Source organism: Podarcis muralis, chromosome 1 (assembly GCF_964188315.1).
Source record: "Podarcis muralis chromosome 1, rPodMur119.hap1.1, whole genome shotgun sequence".
Lineage (NCBI taxonomy): Eukaryota > Metazoa > Chordata > Lepidosauria > Squamata > Lacertidae > Podarcis > Podarcis muralis.
This window is the reverse complement of record NC_135655.1, coordinates 92,976,334-92,993,145: the sequence shown is the minus strand read 5'-3', so window position 1 is coordinate 92,993,145 and position 16,812 is coordinate 92,976,334. Positions and strand designations below refer to the sequence as shown.

The 16,812-nt window shown below is 42.9% G+C and overlaps 1 protein-coding gene across 8 annotated transcripts in view; it reads right to left on the bottom strand.

Moving 5' to 3' along the window:
- Positions 1-16,729, bottom strand: part of C1H2orf76 (chromosome 1 C2orf76 homolog) — a 34,955-nt gene extending 18,226 nt beyond the window's left edge. Inside the window, exons 1-7 of one of the 8 annotated variants that reach the window (XM_028744175.2) lie at positions 16,133-16,439; positions 15,315-15,614; positions 13,751-13,903; positions 12,480-12,530; positions 10,059-10,096; positions 9,836-9,913; positions 1,225-2,080 (exon numbers count right to left, since the gene is read on the bottom strand). In XM_028744175.2, the coding sequence (XP_028600008.2) occupies positions 1,958-2,080; positions 9,836-9,913; positions 10,059-10,096; positions 12,480-12,530; positions 13,751-13,883 (423 nt within the window). In that variant the 5' untranslated portion in view covers positions 13,884-13,903; positions 15,315-15,614; positions 16,133-16,439 and the 3' untranslated portion in view covers positions 1,225-1,957. The other 7 variants (XM_077935332.1, XM_077935324.1, XM_077935329.1 and 4 more) reach the window with 7 other exon arrangements.
- Positions 16,730-16,812: the final 83 nt, after the last annotated feature.

Sequence of the window (16,812 nt, the reverse complement as noted above, 5' to 3'; positions counted from 1 at the left end):
GCATCATTGCCAGGAACAAAACAGAGACCCTATTGTTAAAGCTCATTCAAACAATGAAGTGCCCCTGCTTTCGCCCTGGAGAATTCCTGAGACAGCAGCAGCATTAACTCTTCTCTCAAGAGTTTCTTTATATATTTCCAGATTTCTTACACTGGGCAATACAACTGGACAATGTGGGAACACTAGGCACAGAGTGGAACAACTGTAATAACCTTCAAAAAGAGCCAGTGCACAATGGACAAAGTGCATCAAAAAAGAGAGAAACACTGCCAGGTTCTGAAGATATCTGAACCACACCTGTACCTCTCTTCTTTAAAGACCACCACAAAATGGAAGCTGCAGACTTTAAATCTGCAGGGCATTTATGTTACTATCCACCTCTTAAATACGCATTCTGGTCTCCAAATGGCTATCCCTTAAGACCAAAGTATATTCTATTATTCTAACAGAGAAAATAATCCCAACATGCCTTGGGATGGCCACTGACCAAATGGCAACACACCACCTTGTTGGAAGCCCCAGTAACCAGCCAATATGGTGCAAGGAATTTTACTGCACATCTACACCCAATCAGAAAGCCAAGGAAGGAGAGCAGGTGTAAAATTCCCATCACAGAAGGGGCTGCTAGAAATTATTGACTCTGCAACTGGTTCTATACCCTCCAGGGTAAATGACTGGCTAGTAGGGGGCAGGTTCAACTACAAGGAAGCTTCTTCTTCTGCCCCAAATCTACTCGAGTGGGTCAGGAGAACCCATAGAACAACATGTGATGGCGGGTGGGGGGGAAAGAGGAGCTCATTCCGTAAGGCAAGCCAAAATACTTACGGTGATGGAACAATCTCCTCAGTGCTACAAGGAATCCCACCCTATTTCCAAAAAGAACAAACAAAATTCTCCATTTGCTGCCCACAAATCCACCAAGCATCTCCCCTGTGCTTTACAAGAACGTATTTCACTTAGAATTCTAGCCATCCCTTTAAAAAAAAAAAAAAGCATTTTGTCTGCAAGGCTGAAGAAATGAATTTGAATATGGAACATGAAAGATTTGGCATGAGTTAGTGCTAATGGATCAGTCACACCTGTTCCTTTATTATTTTCCTCACAGAAAAGGATCTTTGAGAGTGAGCTCTGAGGGAGGAACTGGCTATGGTGTGACAAGATTTTGAACAGCAGCCATTCTGACAAAACCCCACAGGATTCCCAGCCTCAGCAGTAATGACTCACTTGCGATAAATAATCCTTTATTTCAAAAGTTTCCGAGTTTGTACACAACACTTTTTCAGATTTGTAGCAATAACATATAACCATTAAGCAGCAAGTACCCATTTACATTTTATCCAGAAGACACAGCAAGGAATTTTTTACAAAGGGAAAAGAAAGGAAAATTAGCTTACATATATATATTTGGGTTGTGTACAGAAAAAACCCACCTCATAGGCTTGGCTATGGCTTCGTAGCTCAGATTAGCATCATATTTTGCCTCAGATCCAAGGCAGAGGTCATCTTGCCATATTTCCCAAGGTCTGAGATGTCTTCCCCTTGAATAAAATAATTTAAAAAATTGCCCAATATATTTCCTAAGTCTTGAAGTCAGCCAGCTTCACCTTGGACTCAAGATGCCTTGGATTCTAAGGAGGTAAAAGTACCTCCAAGGAAGAGATTTTTGCCTCTGACTTGCATCTCATCCAAGGCAAAGGCACAGCCCTAATAAATTTCTGGTGTTAGTTAATTACATTTTACATCTTGTCCACAGTCAACATTTCACATTTTAAAAATGTATGGTGGATTGGTATGTTGCCGCTGTAAAACACTTCCCATACGATTTGTGAGTAGGGGCTTGTGTTTGAAAAGAACTGAAGATAGCAACTGTATGAAAAGCAGGCTTTGCTGTTCCTGCAAACAAAATTCATTATACTTATAATATACAGCTTTTTAAGGTTTAAGAATTTATAAAGCCTCACAAAACAAGCAGCGGGGGAATCTTCTCCCAAGTTGCAAAGTCTTCACCAGGTAGCGACGGGATTGGCTTTATATTTCCTGTAATCATCCATGCAGAAAAATGCGAGCTCTGTTTCATTTGCTGAAAGGAAAAATATTGAGCGTGTTTGGTGAAAACATTAATTTTCAAGCCACAGAACGTTAGATTAACATTAATTAGAATCACAGATGGTGCTGAATACTCTATGGTTCAAGGCTATTGCTAGTTATTCGCTTGTTTGTTTTTACATCAGATCCAAATAGCAAGAATGCGCTTAGTACACCCCACCCCACCCCCAAAAGCATACTACAGCCGGGGGCAAGAACAGCACCCTTGTTAAAAGGCATCATTTTAAAACAAGGGCTATGAAACCATTCGCAGAGCATTCCATAAATAAATCCAGTGCTTCTCTTCAGAATACATGGGAAAATAACCAAGTTCCTCATTTTGTTCCGCGGGAGGGGGGATATCCCCCTGAAATTAACCTGTAGCCATAATAATTTAATACTTAGAGGATCAGTAGAATATTTTACAGATCACTTTACATTCTCCCTCATGACCCATAAAAAAACGTGCGTCTGAGGGAGCTAATTTTTTTGCCCTGCCGATGATTAATTCATGAGGCTTCAACAATATGCAAAGTGAAAGACACAAATTGGCTTCTCCAGCAATACCTTCAAATGCCTCTAATTATCCACAGGGGATATGGCAGAGCTGAAGGACCCGCAAAGGTTCAGAGCAGCCACAATTCTTCCCACCAGCGGGTCAAGGACTTCCTCTTCTAAAACAGTAAGTCAGCAACATTACTAATTCAGAGCGGGGGATGGAGATGACGGAAAGCCATCACAATTAAGAGACGTCGGATTCTTTTGAAGTGGCGAGCCACGACCAAGTTCCACCGGTTTTATTTTTTTATATAAACTAAACCAGAAGTTAATGAAGTCTGCCTGTGTAATGCAAAACAGGAGCGAGGGACGGCAACTCTGAATATTGGGCTAGGATGCCTGCGGAAACTGGGGGCAAGGGAAAGTGAGGAAGATACAGCAGCAGTTCCCAAACTTTTTTGCCCTCCCCCCTGGACCTCTTAAAAATGGTTGAGGGTCTTGGTGGGTCACTTAATCATATTTTTTCTTCCTGTTTTCACAATTGTGATGTGCTGTGCTATGATTCTTAATTGTATTTCTATTGCTTCTTTTATTTCTTATATGGCGTTTTATTGAATGCCATAAAATTCTACAGCATTCAAATTCTAAATGTTCCTCACAGGCCCGCTGCAAACCACCTGAATGAAGCTCGTGGACCACAGTTTGGGAACCTCTGTCATTCAATATACAGTGGTACCTTGGGTTAAGAATTTAATTCGTTCTGGAGGTCCGTTCTTAACCTGAAACTGTTCTTAACCTCAAGTACCACTTTAGCTAATGGGGCCTCCCGCTGCCACCGCACGATTTCTGTTCTCATCCTGAAGCAAAGTTCTTAACCCGAGGTACTATTTCTGGGTTAGCGGAGTCTGTAATCTGAAGCGTCTGTAACCTGAAGCGTATGTAACCCGAGGTACCACTGTACTTGCAAAACAAAAGGGAGATGGTGGGATGCTGCCTCAAGTCAAGGCGGACCACTGGTCCATTTAGCTCAGTATTGTCGGCAGCAGCTCTCACAAGGTTTCTGGCAGAGCTTCTTCACATGCTGGGGATTGAATCTTCTGCAAGCCACCCTGAGACCTCTGGGGATTCATATAAATAAAATAAATAAATAAATAAATAAAATAAATCTTCAGCCTTCTGCATGCAAAGCAGATGCTCTACTGAGTTCCAGCCCTTCCCCACGAGACAGTTAAACCTTATTTATCAGACAATTGTTGCCAATTAAAAAAAAGTTAATTCTCCCAAGCACTTCCAGTTATAGGGCCTGTTTATACAGGGTGAGTCCTTTAAAAGAGGCCCCATGGATACAGACTCAACCTGCATATAACATTTCACTCCTGGGTTTATAACCTGGGAGAAATAAGCAGCAAGCTTCAGGTTCACACACTGACCCCCACTGTCCACTCCCTCAGGAACCACATTTCTTTGAATGCAGGATCTTTCTGGTTTAGTTACTAGAGCCTCCTTGTGACAAGGAGATTGTCGTCTTCCAAAGCAACTACTCTACTCTGAACTTAAAAATGGTAAGCGCAATGCCGGTGGTGAACAAAAGAGGTTCAAAGATTCTCTCAAGGCAAATCTTTAAAAATGTAGTATAAACAAGTGGGCGCAAGACATTGGTCATAATATTATGTTTGCTGACTGGGAACGGTTGTGGACCACCGGTGTGAAATTTACGGCATGTAATGCCTTAAAAGAAAATATTATGAAAATGATATATAGGTGGTACATGACCCCAGTCAAGCTTGCAAAAATATATCATTTGCCTGACAATAAATGTTGGAAATGTAAGGAAGCTGAGGGAACATTATTTCACCTTTGGTGGACGTGCCCAAAGGTCAAGGCTTTCTGGGAAATGATCTATAATGAACTGAAAAAGGTATTCAAATATACCTTCCCTATGAAACCAGAGGCCTTCCTCTTGGGCATCGTCGGCCAAACGGTGTCAAAGAAGGACAGAACGTTTTTTATGTATGCAACAACAGCAGCAAGAATTCTCATCGCAAAACACTGGAAGACACAAGATTTGCCCACTCTGGAAGAATGGCAGATGCAAGTGATAGACTACATGGAACTGGCAGAAATGACTGGCAGAATCCGAGACCTGGGAGAAGAGCTAGTGGAAGAGGATTGGAAGAAATTTAAAGACTACTTGCAAAAACATTGTAAAATGATTGAATGTTAAAATGATGCAGAATATAAAGATAATATGGCATTAGTGACAAAGCTGAAAGGAATATGTAAAAAATACTCTATAAGAAATAAGGGTGAAAAGGTTAGAATAACATTATGTCAGATTTAAATAAAATGATATCAAGGGAAAAATTGGTGACATAATAGTTGAAATGCATAACATACAATAAGATTTGAAAGGGGGTAAGATATTGCTGAATATGATTGTGTAAAAGGGAACACAGAAAAGGGAGATGTGAGGAAGTCAGGAAAGAGGGTTATGAAGGTAATAAGAAAGAATTGTAAAGTTTGTTTAATTGTTTAAAATTTCAATAAATATCTTTTTTTTTTTAAACTGGGAAACACTGGCCCGCGAGCACTCCAACTGGAGAACAGCCTTTACCAAAGGTGTCATGGGTTTTGAAGATGCTCAAACTCAGAACGAAAGGAAGAAATGCGCTAAGAGTAAGGTACGCTTGGCAACCCCTCACCATGATCAACTCCTGCCCGGAAATCTATGTCCCTGCTGTGGAAGGACATGTGGATCCAGAACTGGCCTCCACAGTCATTTATGGACTCACTGTTAAACCTATGTTTATGGAAGACAATCTTACTTGGCTACGAGTGATCGCCAAAGAAGCAGCAGCAGCAGCACAGGTTGAGAAGTGGGTAACTTGTGGCACTCCTGATGTTGCAGCCCTGATTTCTGGCCAAGCATGCTGAGCTTTTAGGAGTTGGGAGTCCAACAGCAGCTGGAAGGCTGCAAGTTTCTGCACTCCTGCCATAAAGGAAGGATGCATTTCCCAACTTCAGAAATTAGAGAACGCAAAGGTCCATATCCCCTCCTCTGTATCTTCTTGGGCTCCATCCCTAGCCAAACCAAAATAGTAAAAAGGGGCAGTAATGACAGCTCTCTGTATCTGACTCAATTTAATCATAGTGTCTGTTTAAAAGTGCCCAAGTCTCTTAGCTTTTCAATTTAATTGTTCAATTTGATTGTTCAATTCAAATTCAATTCATTAAGTGTTTCACCAGCTGAGAACCCCATTCTGGGGGAGGGTTGAACATAATTCTTCCACTTCATGAAGCAAAATTTCTATGGTCCAAATATTCGGGCAAAAGGTATACAGCTTCCTTTAATGCCTGCCTCCTACATCTCCATCATGAGAAGACTGGCCTAAGAAAGCCAATCTCACAAGACAGCAAAAAAGCATTTAGGTCAGGCAACCCCCAAACTCGGCCCTCCAGATGTTTGGGGACTGCAATTCCCATCATCCCTGACCACTGGTCCTGTTAGCTAGGGATGATGGGAGCTGTAGTCTCAAAACATCTGGAGGGCCGAGTTTGGGGATTTCTGATTTAGGTTCTTACAGGACTCATCTGTTCCAGGGCTTTCGTTGACAGTATACCTACATAGCAGCTGCCCATGTTTCTGGTTCAGTGCAGATGATAAGAATTCTGGAGCTTTTCCCCCCGCCCCATGGAAACTTTTCCATTTCCATAAGTTCATTAGCAACAATGAATGGATGCCAATTGCAAATACGGAAACTGGCAGCTTCAAAGTGGTTGGATTTGCTTACAAAATCCAAGCAGCATCAGCATGTGAAGTCAGGTCGCTCTCTAGGGCGCCATAACATTTCCCAATGATAATTACCCTTTACAAATTAGCCGAATATGCAAATTAGCCTAAATGAGCCAATTCAAACATTTCTGGAAAGCCCACATCCCTGTTACTCTGTTTATAACCACAGTCATTCCCTCCATTCCTGATGTTTACACTGTGAGTGCCATTGCTTATGTAGCCAAAACGCTACCGTCAGAGGGCAAGAAAGGGGTGGGAGGAGGGGGACTGAAAAGTTTGAAGACTGTGCAAAAAGATTTAGGAAGGGAGAGAGAAGCCCTAAGGGGGATGAGAGCCCAAAACAATCCAATGAGGGCTGCGTATGCTCAGAGACCATGAAATGCTGACTGTCAGAGAGAGGCGGGAAAAACTGGAGAGATGGGATGGAACAGCCACCTCCATGCTGTAACATTTTGCTGCAGATCCCACCGGTGTTCCACTAAACAGCTGCTTTAGAACACTTCTAAGAAACAAAGGAAATTTTCCCTTACAGTAGCAAAAGCATATTTCTGCCAGGAGAAAGAGGCCAGCCGTGCAGGCTACAGCGTATCATTGTCTCATAATGAAGCTCCCCTATAGGTGCAGAGCTTTTAACAACACTGCATCAGCTTTCCAGTCAGGAGCCCTCCTTGTGTTTTGCACTACAACTCGCCACTAGCAAGAGCTAAGGATGATGGAGAGTTGTAGTGCCAAATTTGTCCCTTGGCACGGGGACATTCCCAGGGGAACTGAAGGAGGCAGTGGTGCGCCCGCTTTTAAAGAAAACATCATTAGATCCCTTAGATCTATCCAATTACCGCCCGGTTTCGAATCTTCCATTCCTGGGTAAGGTGATTGAGAGAGCGGTTGCGGAACAGCTTGGTAGGTTTCTGGATGAAACATCGGCTCTGGATCCATTCCAGTCCGGCTTCCGCGCTGGTCATGGGACCGAGACGGCTCTGGTCGCCTTAACAGATGATCTCCGTAGGCAGCTGGATCGAGGCGGGTCAGGGCTGCTGATTCTTCTAGACCTGTCAGCAGCCTTCGACATGGTCGATCACGAACTCTTGGACCACCGCCTTGCCGACGTGGGGATCCAGGGCACAGCCCTTCAATGGCTGCGCTCGTTTCTCTCTGGTCGGGGACAGAGGGTGGTGCTTGGGGGGGAATTGTCATCCCGCCACTCCTTGGTGTGTGGAGTGCCTCAGGGTGCGATTCTCTCCCCGATGCTTTTAAACATCTTTATGCGCCCCCTTGCCCAGCTTGTCCGGAGTTTTGGGCTGGGCTGCCATCAGTATGCTGATGACACCCAACTCTATCTGTTGATGGATGGCCATCCTGACTCGGCCCCAGACACACTGATCAGATGCTTGGAAGCTGTGGCTGGATGGTTACGTGGGAGCCGGTTGAAGTTAAATCCTTCGAAGACAGAGGTCCTCTGGCTGGGACGGGACGATATGAGATTGAGGGGGCAACTCCCTTCTCTTGCGGGGGTGCAATTAGTGCCAGCACCGTCCGTTAAGAGTTTGGGTGTAATCTTCGATACCTCCCTCTCCATGGAGGCGCAGATTGCAGCTATAACAAAGGCGGCATTTTTTCATCTCCGCCAAGCTAAGCAGTTGGCTCCTTACCTCTCTCGCCCTGACCTAGCCACTGTGATCCACGCGACGGTCACCTCCAGACTGGATTATTGTAACTCGCTCTACGTGGGGCTGCCCTTGAGACTGACCCAGAAACTCCAGCGGGTGCAGAATGCCGCAGCGAGACTCCTTACGGGGTCTTCGCTGCGAGATCACATTCATCCGGTGCTATACCAGCTGCACTGGCTCCCGGTGGAGTATAGGATCAGGTTTAAGGTGCTGGTTTTAACCTTTAAAGCCCTATACGGCCTAGGACCCTCGTACCTACGGGACCGCCTCTCCTGGTATGCCCCACAGAGGAACTTACGGTCTTCAAATAAAAACATCTTGAAGGTCCCAGGCCACAGAGAGGTTAGGCTGGCCTCAACTAGAGCCAGAGCTTTTTCGGTTGCGGCTCCAACCTGGTGGAACGCTCTGTCGCAAGAGACAAGGGCCCTGCAGGACTTGACATCTTTCCGGAGGGCCTGCAAGACAGAGCTGTTCCACCAGGCCTTTGGTCAGGGCGCAGCCTGACTCCCTCCTTTGGCAATCTCTACAAAGCTTTAGTCTATGGTTGCCATCAATTTGTATTTTGTATTTTAATTAATTTTTAGAATGTATTTATAATGTTGTACTGTTTTAGTGTTGTTAGCCGCCCTGAGCCCGGCTTCGGCTGGGGAGGGCGGGATATAAATAAAATTTATTATTATTTATTATTATTATTAAACATCTGGAAATACCAGGTTGGGATCTTATCAACCCCCAAAATTAATTGAATGCAGAAATGCCCTAACACACCTTACTGATTTAATATTTAAAATCTCTTCATCAAGTAATACATTTGATTGCTGAATATGTAAGCGAGTGTATAGAGACAAGGGGATAAAACAAGCACCATTAGCTGTACTGCTGGATAAGTGTTTAATGGTTATTGTATTTGTACTTGTTTAAAAACCCAATAAAATCTTGTTTTAAAATACATATATTTAAAATCTCAGCAGTTAACTGGGAAACTTGCTGGTCCAGTAAACAAAAGACCAAAACCTAGTTCTCCTCTTGTGCTAGCAGTAAGCCTGAGTAGTTTGACTACCTCACAGGCCAGCCAGAGTATCAACCCAAAAGCTTACTTTTCTTTTTCATATAACGTGAATCGAATGAGATGTGATCGCTATCTGCTCAACGAATGTTTCAGAAGTTCAGCTGGCTTATGTGGAACAAAAGTTTACACCCACCCAGTGCACACCTGGTTTGCCACACAACACTGTTATCTTGCATTTATCACTGAATGACATGGCCTATGGCACTTCCCAATTGGGTAGCAAGCAAGTGTGTTCCAATATGCCCTTTTTATACTTGTATTCCCTCTCAAGTGATCTTGGTGACTCTCCAGAACTGCACATTATTGAACAGGCTCTCCTCATTACTCCTCACTAGTTACACTGCTTAAATTTCCAACCGAAGCATCAGTGTAAACGTCGCTGAAAAGATGAGGCAGGCACGGTACGAATAACCAAGCTGTCAGTCATTTAAAATTACCCTCAACAGAATTCCAAGCATAACCTTTTTATTTCACGGTGGGGGCGGGACGACAGAGGGAATACCCCCATTAGCATTCTGAAGAGAGGTACATGGGGCCCTCGAATCCAATGATTTGAATGTACGTTAAGCACACACACACTGGTCCTCAATAATAGTCAGGTTGCATACGGAACATCAGGTTTAGCATTTGCTTTTCAGCAGGCTATCCAAACATAATCAGCCAGGATAATGACAAGAACAACGAGTGGAGGCCTCAGTCAATCCCAGCCCACTACCAACCTACACCAGCGGCTTTCAGGGTGCTGTCCTCTGCCAAAATGAGTTTGTCATCATCTTCTAAACTCACGACGAGTTCATTGGTCTAGAAATGGAGGGGGAGAAGGGGATGAAAATAAATACGGAGTAGTCAAATAACATTATACCCTACTAGAAGGCAGTCACCTTCCAGCATGAACAAATTAAATTTAGAGAGATTTAGGAGGGGAGTGAGCAGTCATAAGATGTACCTTAGAGCCATGCACCTGGTGAAGAATCTTCATTGTATCTGAAAGAGATTGCTTGCTTTGAGATAGGTTTTTTGTTTCTTCTACTGGGCATTTAGCTATAATGCTCCATCTAAGGTCTTGTGCATCACACCATACATTCTTCCCACACATTTGTTACCTTGCAATATTTTTTTTCTTATTTTGCTTCTCTCAACTAGAATTGGACAGGCAGTACAACATCATCACAATCCTAGAAAATCCCTCCGAATTCAACAGAGACTTGTTCTTTACAAGCTCAAAAATACTAACGGAATCAGCTGTAGAAGGTTTATATACTTAGAAACATGCAATCTAATCTCACATCCATTAAGCCCTGAACACAAACGCCGAGCAGAATCCTTAAGACTACTCAAAAATACAAATAAATTAAAAACCCAGTTTTGACAGTATAGGCTGCAGAATTCAAGCCACAAAATGAATCTGAATTTCCAATCGCAGTTTTGATTAGTAGTTATATGGTTTAAAAGTAAAAACTCACGCACACACAGAAAGCAGGTCCTTTTTTAAACTGTTAATCAGAATTCCAGTAAAATAAAAACTTGTGTGATACGAGATCATCTTTCTTCCTGATATAAATACAGTTTCCCAATCCAGATTGGAGGCAACCTCAGAATGCATCCCTACTTGATAAACCTCTACTTGCAACAAACATGCTGAATTGTGCATGAAATATAAAAGCTAGTGGTGTTGGCTAAGGACACTCAATGAGGAACTTTTATACCAAACACAGAGAGGCCACATTACAACTGACTTTTTCTTTATCTTTGCAAAGTAAGTGGCAATCACCTATTTAAAGTAATCTCAGTAAAAATATGAAACAACCACCATGTCTTGCAATTGCTATACTGTTGCTGAACGTCCAGCCTACCTATCGGTGTTTTCAGGAAAGTCATACCCTCAAGCTATGAGCAGCATTTTATTTTAAAGTAGGTGTGCTTCAAATGGCTGCTTTTTTCTGATAATTGCACTCTGGTTTCTTATTATCAATACCTGCTGCTTTTGTAACCATTATTAAGTTATGCATTAGCAAAGCAAGGCAAAAGGCAAATGTTCACAACCAAAAAACCACCCATCCATTAGCTAAGCTGCTGTTTTCTTGCCGACAGTTAGTGAAGAACTATAATGGATTGGGTGGGAGAGGGCGAAACCTGTCAGTTTCGGTTCTCATTTTCTTTTTTTTCAATCTTAAACTCAGTTCTCCAAGATGCTGCAGCAGTTTGCAATTTTTTCATAAAAATTAAGTGCTATGATCATTAAAATTTAGTGCTATTGTTTCATTAAAATTTTAATGCTATTTTCTGGTACTGTATGTTTTGCATGCTGTTTTCACTAATATATTCATTTTTATACACATTTCCCCAGCTATGTGCATGTTTGTAAACACTGGTTAGAGAACTTTGTTTCAGAAAATGCAAATTTGATACATTCAGCATTAAAGGCAAACTGAATTCAGTTTCTCCCCCTATCCCAAGACAGGGCTGAACTGCAAAGCACTGCAACTAGTAACCACTACAAATGTCCCCTGTAACTCCTGAGCCAAGCCTAGATCTTCTTGACAACAAGCAAGAGAAACCTGCTGTTTAATTGTTGCTCCCTGAAAGTTGAAAGTTTTCAAAATGTCAGATTCCGAGCTAGATATATTATATATACTATATTGCCAAATCAAATATATTTGATTTTGCAGCCCAAATCCTGTTTGTTTTCAATGATTAATAAAATACTTTGCTTTAATTTTATATCCGTTTCACAAATTCGTACTTAAGCTCTTTCCTGTTTACCTCCAGCCTCATTCCCACTCTCTTCTTATTTACTATGTAAATTCTTTCCGCACGTAAGCCTCTCATTCCATGCTTCTTGCTCTTGCTTGGCTACCCCTTCTGACCTCACAATTAGTTGCTGGATATTGAAATGCAGAAGCACGGAGGAAACTGCAGTTTCAAAGGATTGTGGGTCATGAGCAGCACTTCAACATGTGAGGCGAGTTTAAAAGGCACTTAAGGAAGATGATAAAAAAAATTAATACCCAAAAGACAATGCTGCCAATTAACACCAGCATGAATAATCTGCAGGCTAATACTGAAATGAATTCCAAGATGTACAACTGTTTAATTATTCCATGAGGTAAAGCTTAACCTGTCATGGAACCAAAACTCCCAATTATTTTCCAGCCCAACCTCTACATTCAGCTTCCCCTCACAAAAAACCACAATGGGTATCTAATTAGGTTCCCTCCAGATGTTGTTGAACTACATCTTCCATCATCCCTCACCAAGCTAGCTGAGGCTCATGGGAGTTGTAGTCCAACAACATCCAGAGGGCATCACAGGCTAACCCCGATGCAGATAAACCAATTTTAATGGAAGTGCAAGTAAAGATACATACCGTATCTATATTTTTTAAAAGGAGGTGGAAGTCCTGTCCTTAATACCACATCTAGAAAAAAAAAAGTTGAAAAGGAACATTAACCATTTTCACTTGGATTTAAGAAGATAAACACAATGGGTAAAATTCAACACTGCACTCTTCCAATTGTTCCATCTGTACAAACATTTCAGCTTCCCAGTTGGAGCAACCCCCCTCCTTCCCCTGCACACTCTTTTGAGGGTTCTCCCAAGCCCCCCAGAGCCAGTTTGGGGGGGCATGGGGAGAAGATGGAGGAAGCCCCATTTCACAAGCAGAAGTTCTTGCCCTGGGCTCCTGCTTTAAGTGAATCCTGCCCACAGTTATTATCTGTGCTTAGAACCAGCAGCACAATCCTATGCATGTCTACTCAAAAATATGTTCATCTGCGTCCAATGGAGCTTACTCCCAAGTAAGTGCTCCTGCAGTCCAAGTCATACAAATCAATGGAACCCAAGTTCCAAAAAAATATGGAGGCTTATAGTGGCACATTAAGTGTACCAAATGATGCTTGAAATTACAGGTTAAAATCATGCACAATACATCCCAGTATCTGTGAACAGTCATCATAATCCCATGAATTCCATCTCCACTGTTACAGTGGTACCTCGGGTTAAGTACTTAATTCATTCTGGAGGTCCGTTCTTAACCTGAAACTGTTCTTAACCTGAAGCACCACTTTAGCTAATGGGGCCTCCTGCTGCCGCTGCACCACCGGAGCACAATTTCTCTTCTCATCCTGAAGCAAAGTTCTTAACCCAAGGTACTATTTCTGGGTTAGTGGAGTCTGTAACCTGAAGCGTATGTAACCTGAAGAATATGTAACCCGAGGTACCACTGTAGATCCATAACTGCAGGAAGCCTTATATGTGACATGTCTCTGAGAAGCTGAGGGTCCTCTGAAGGATGAGCAACAGAATGGAACCTATGGATGCCTAGAGCGTTGTTCATCCAGGCGATGACATAGTAAAAACATAGGAAGTTGCCTTATACCAAATCAGACCATTGGGTCCATCTATCCTAGTATCATGAACACTGATTGGCTACAGCTTTCCAGGGGTTCAGGCAGGAGTTTTTCCCAGCACTACCTAGAGATGCCAGTGATTGAACTTGGTACCTTTTGCATGCAAAGCACTAGGCTACAGCTCTTCCCTGGGGCCTATCAGCATGGGGCAGTGTCCCCCCACTTCCCTCCCCTGCCACATGTTCCTTGGCACACCAAGAAGCACTAGCCAGCCATAACAGTTTCTTACCATTCTTCACAAATTCAATAAACTCTCCGACAGTCTGATCCAGAGTAACATCATGGTACACAACAGGTTTAAAATTACGGTGCTCAAAGGAGCGAACTAGACGAACAGTGACAGTAACGTCTTCCGATGACATGTGAGTTATCCAACAAGTACCTGGAAGGCAAAAATGTAAAGCAACATAATGAAGGAGCTTGCTTTTGGAAAAAACAAGAGCATAAGGTCCTAGCATTGGGTACAATCAATGTTTCAGTAGCAAAAATCTTCAAGTGTTTTTGTTTATTTGTTTAAGATGTATTCCAGCGTTGTACATAAAAGAATTGTACCCAAAATGCATATTGATATCTAACCAGAACTATATACACACACACACACACACACACACACACACACACACACACAGCAGCCCCTAGGGGCTAACAATTGGCAGGGTTGTAGTAGATAGCAAAGGGGAATTTAACCCATCCCTGCCCTGTGGAATTCTGTATCATTCTTTTGAATCTAGCATTTGCCCTGGAAGGATTCCCCTCCGGCACCAATTGAGGATTCTACTCACTTTCAAGTGAACAAAATTTATATACCGCTTGACTGCAATAAAACCTCTAAGCAGTTGACAATAAGTAACCTATTGAAACAAATCTAAAATGGTGACTTGCAGGTACTATTGTGTGAATAATATTTATTAAATTTCTATACTGCCCTCCATCCTGAGATCACAGGGAGGTTTACCATATAAAACACAAAAATACATAGCATAATAACAAACAAACAAAAAAATACCCCTGCTGTTCAAAAGGCCAGATTGTTTAATCAGTGATTTAGCAAAGTTTTTACAATGTTCATTCTTGTGCCACTTCCAGTTTGTTGTAATACGGTTTGTACTTGTAAACAGATGTTTCATTTACTTGCTGTACCTTATTTGCTAGAATATACTATTTTGTCGTTTTAACCATTTAAGTAAAAGGGTGTTTGTTTAAGAATCACATCGGTTGCCCCACCCACTTTTGGTCTGGCACGTTCAGAGCATCATGCAAGCTACACCAATACCACACGGTGGCATAAATAATGTTTAGTAAAAGTCAAGCAGCGCTGTGTCTAACTAAGGCACTTAGTTTTTAGCACCATGAACTGTACATTTGCTCATAATGCACAAATACAAACGTTGTACTCTCCCAGATGCTATTTTTCGCTATACACAATGTACCAGGGCACTGGGGTCGGAGCCACCCAACCAAAATCTCCCTGAGTATCACTCCAAACTCTATTTTTATTTTATTTTATTGGTCTCTTGCTCAATGGTGTAGCGGTGCAGGGACGAAGCACCGCCACTTAGCTCAGAGTGGTGAAATCACCTTATGGCGGGCGCCAATATATAAATAATTGCGTCAATCCTTTGCAAAACCACTATAGCGACCAACCAAAGTGTCAAACAGAACGTGGAGCAATTCTGCGCTTGACACCATTCTCATGTCAGGCTAGGAAATGTCATTCTTGCTGCTACTGGGAATCCCCGACCAACTCGCCCGACGAATCCCTCTCTCCTCATGCTCCCCGCACTTTGCCTCACCGGCGCTCCAGGCAAACGCCTTCGCTCCAAACACGTGGCCCAATCTCAAGTAGAGGACTTCCACTTCCTGGTACTGTACTTAGACGCCGCGTTTCCCCGGCTGCCTCCAGACACAGCCTCGCCTCCTCTGCAAACGCCTTCCACGAACTCGCCAACGATTGGCTGTCGCGAGCACATTTCTCCCGCCCTACTGGCGGAGTTGCGTCGCCCACTGGTCCCTTTATCCTTAGGTACGCCCATCGCTGTATAATTGACGGCAACTTCGCCCATAGAGAGAGCAAAACCCATGGCCGGTTAACACTATATAGGAAATATAGAGATATGGACCTTATAGAAAGCTTAACCTGCAATCTTATATACATACACGTTCTTGAAACTCAGAGAGGTTTACATACGTGTCTCATGTTCTCTGCTTTATTTGGGATTTGCACTTTGCAGCGGAATCTGTTGGGAGCTGCCCGGAGTTGCTGGGGAAACCCAGCCAGATGGGCGGGGTATATTATTATTATTATTATTATTATTATTATTATTATTATTATTATTCACGTTTACATTCGCGTGAAAAGTGTAATCAGAATCAGAATTTTAAAATGTATTAAAGTTGCTTTGCGGTACAGTTCATTCTCCCCATTGTTGCAGGTTAGGGAGAAGGCTGTGGCCAATAGTGACTTATGACAACCCTGCAGTGTAGCCCACTGTTAATACTGCAAAACGCTCCTTTCGTCGCAGCAAATATTTAATGCGCTGAAGTTGCCTTGAGACACCCACTTCCAACCTAAATCAACCGCTCAGTTTCATATTAAAATAGCATGATTTACGGTCTACGGAGACGGGAACAATCTTCTCCTTTGGCGAGGTGGGGTCTAGGGCTTGAAGCTGCGCGTTCGGCATTCCCTTTCGACTGCAGGCGCTTCTCTTTTCGGGCGGGCGCCCCCTCGCCTAATTACGCTTATTATCCAGAGGCCGCCGTCATTAACGTTGATATACTTCCGGTTGTCGACTAGTCTGTTCGAATACTCCATGTGCGGGTCAAGAATGGGGGAAGCCGCGCATTGATATAAATCATGACATTTTCTCAGCATAGTCTGCATCTATCAATTAGGGCAATTTCCATGATTTGAAATTGCTAATCAAAAGTTCTTACCCCAGATAAGAACCGTAGCTATTCTGAGCATGCAGTTTTGCTTAAGAACATAAAAAAAGAAACCCCGGCTTGCAAAGTCCACCTATCGTAGCATTACCTCTGCAAACGAAAAAACAAGCTAGCAGGCGCTGGACGGTCCACTAATAATCGCGGCTGCCTGCTTTTTAAAGTTCGAATTAAGCTCAGGATGCATGCACGCGCACGACTTCCGAAAGTCCTTATGTGCAGCCCGCAGCTTCCTCGATAGACGTCATCGTTGTTGTTGCTTTTCCCCCACCCCCCACCCCCAAAATACTTGCTTACTTTAACCTTAATATGAATCCTTATGTATTTTTATCAGCTTTTGTCATGGGC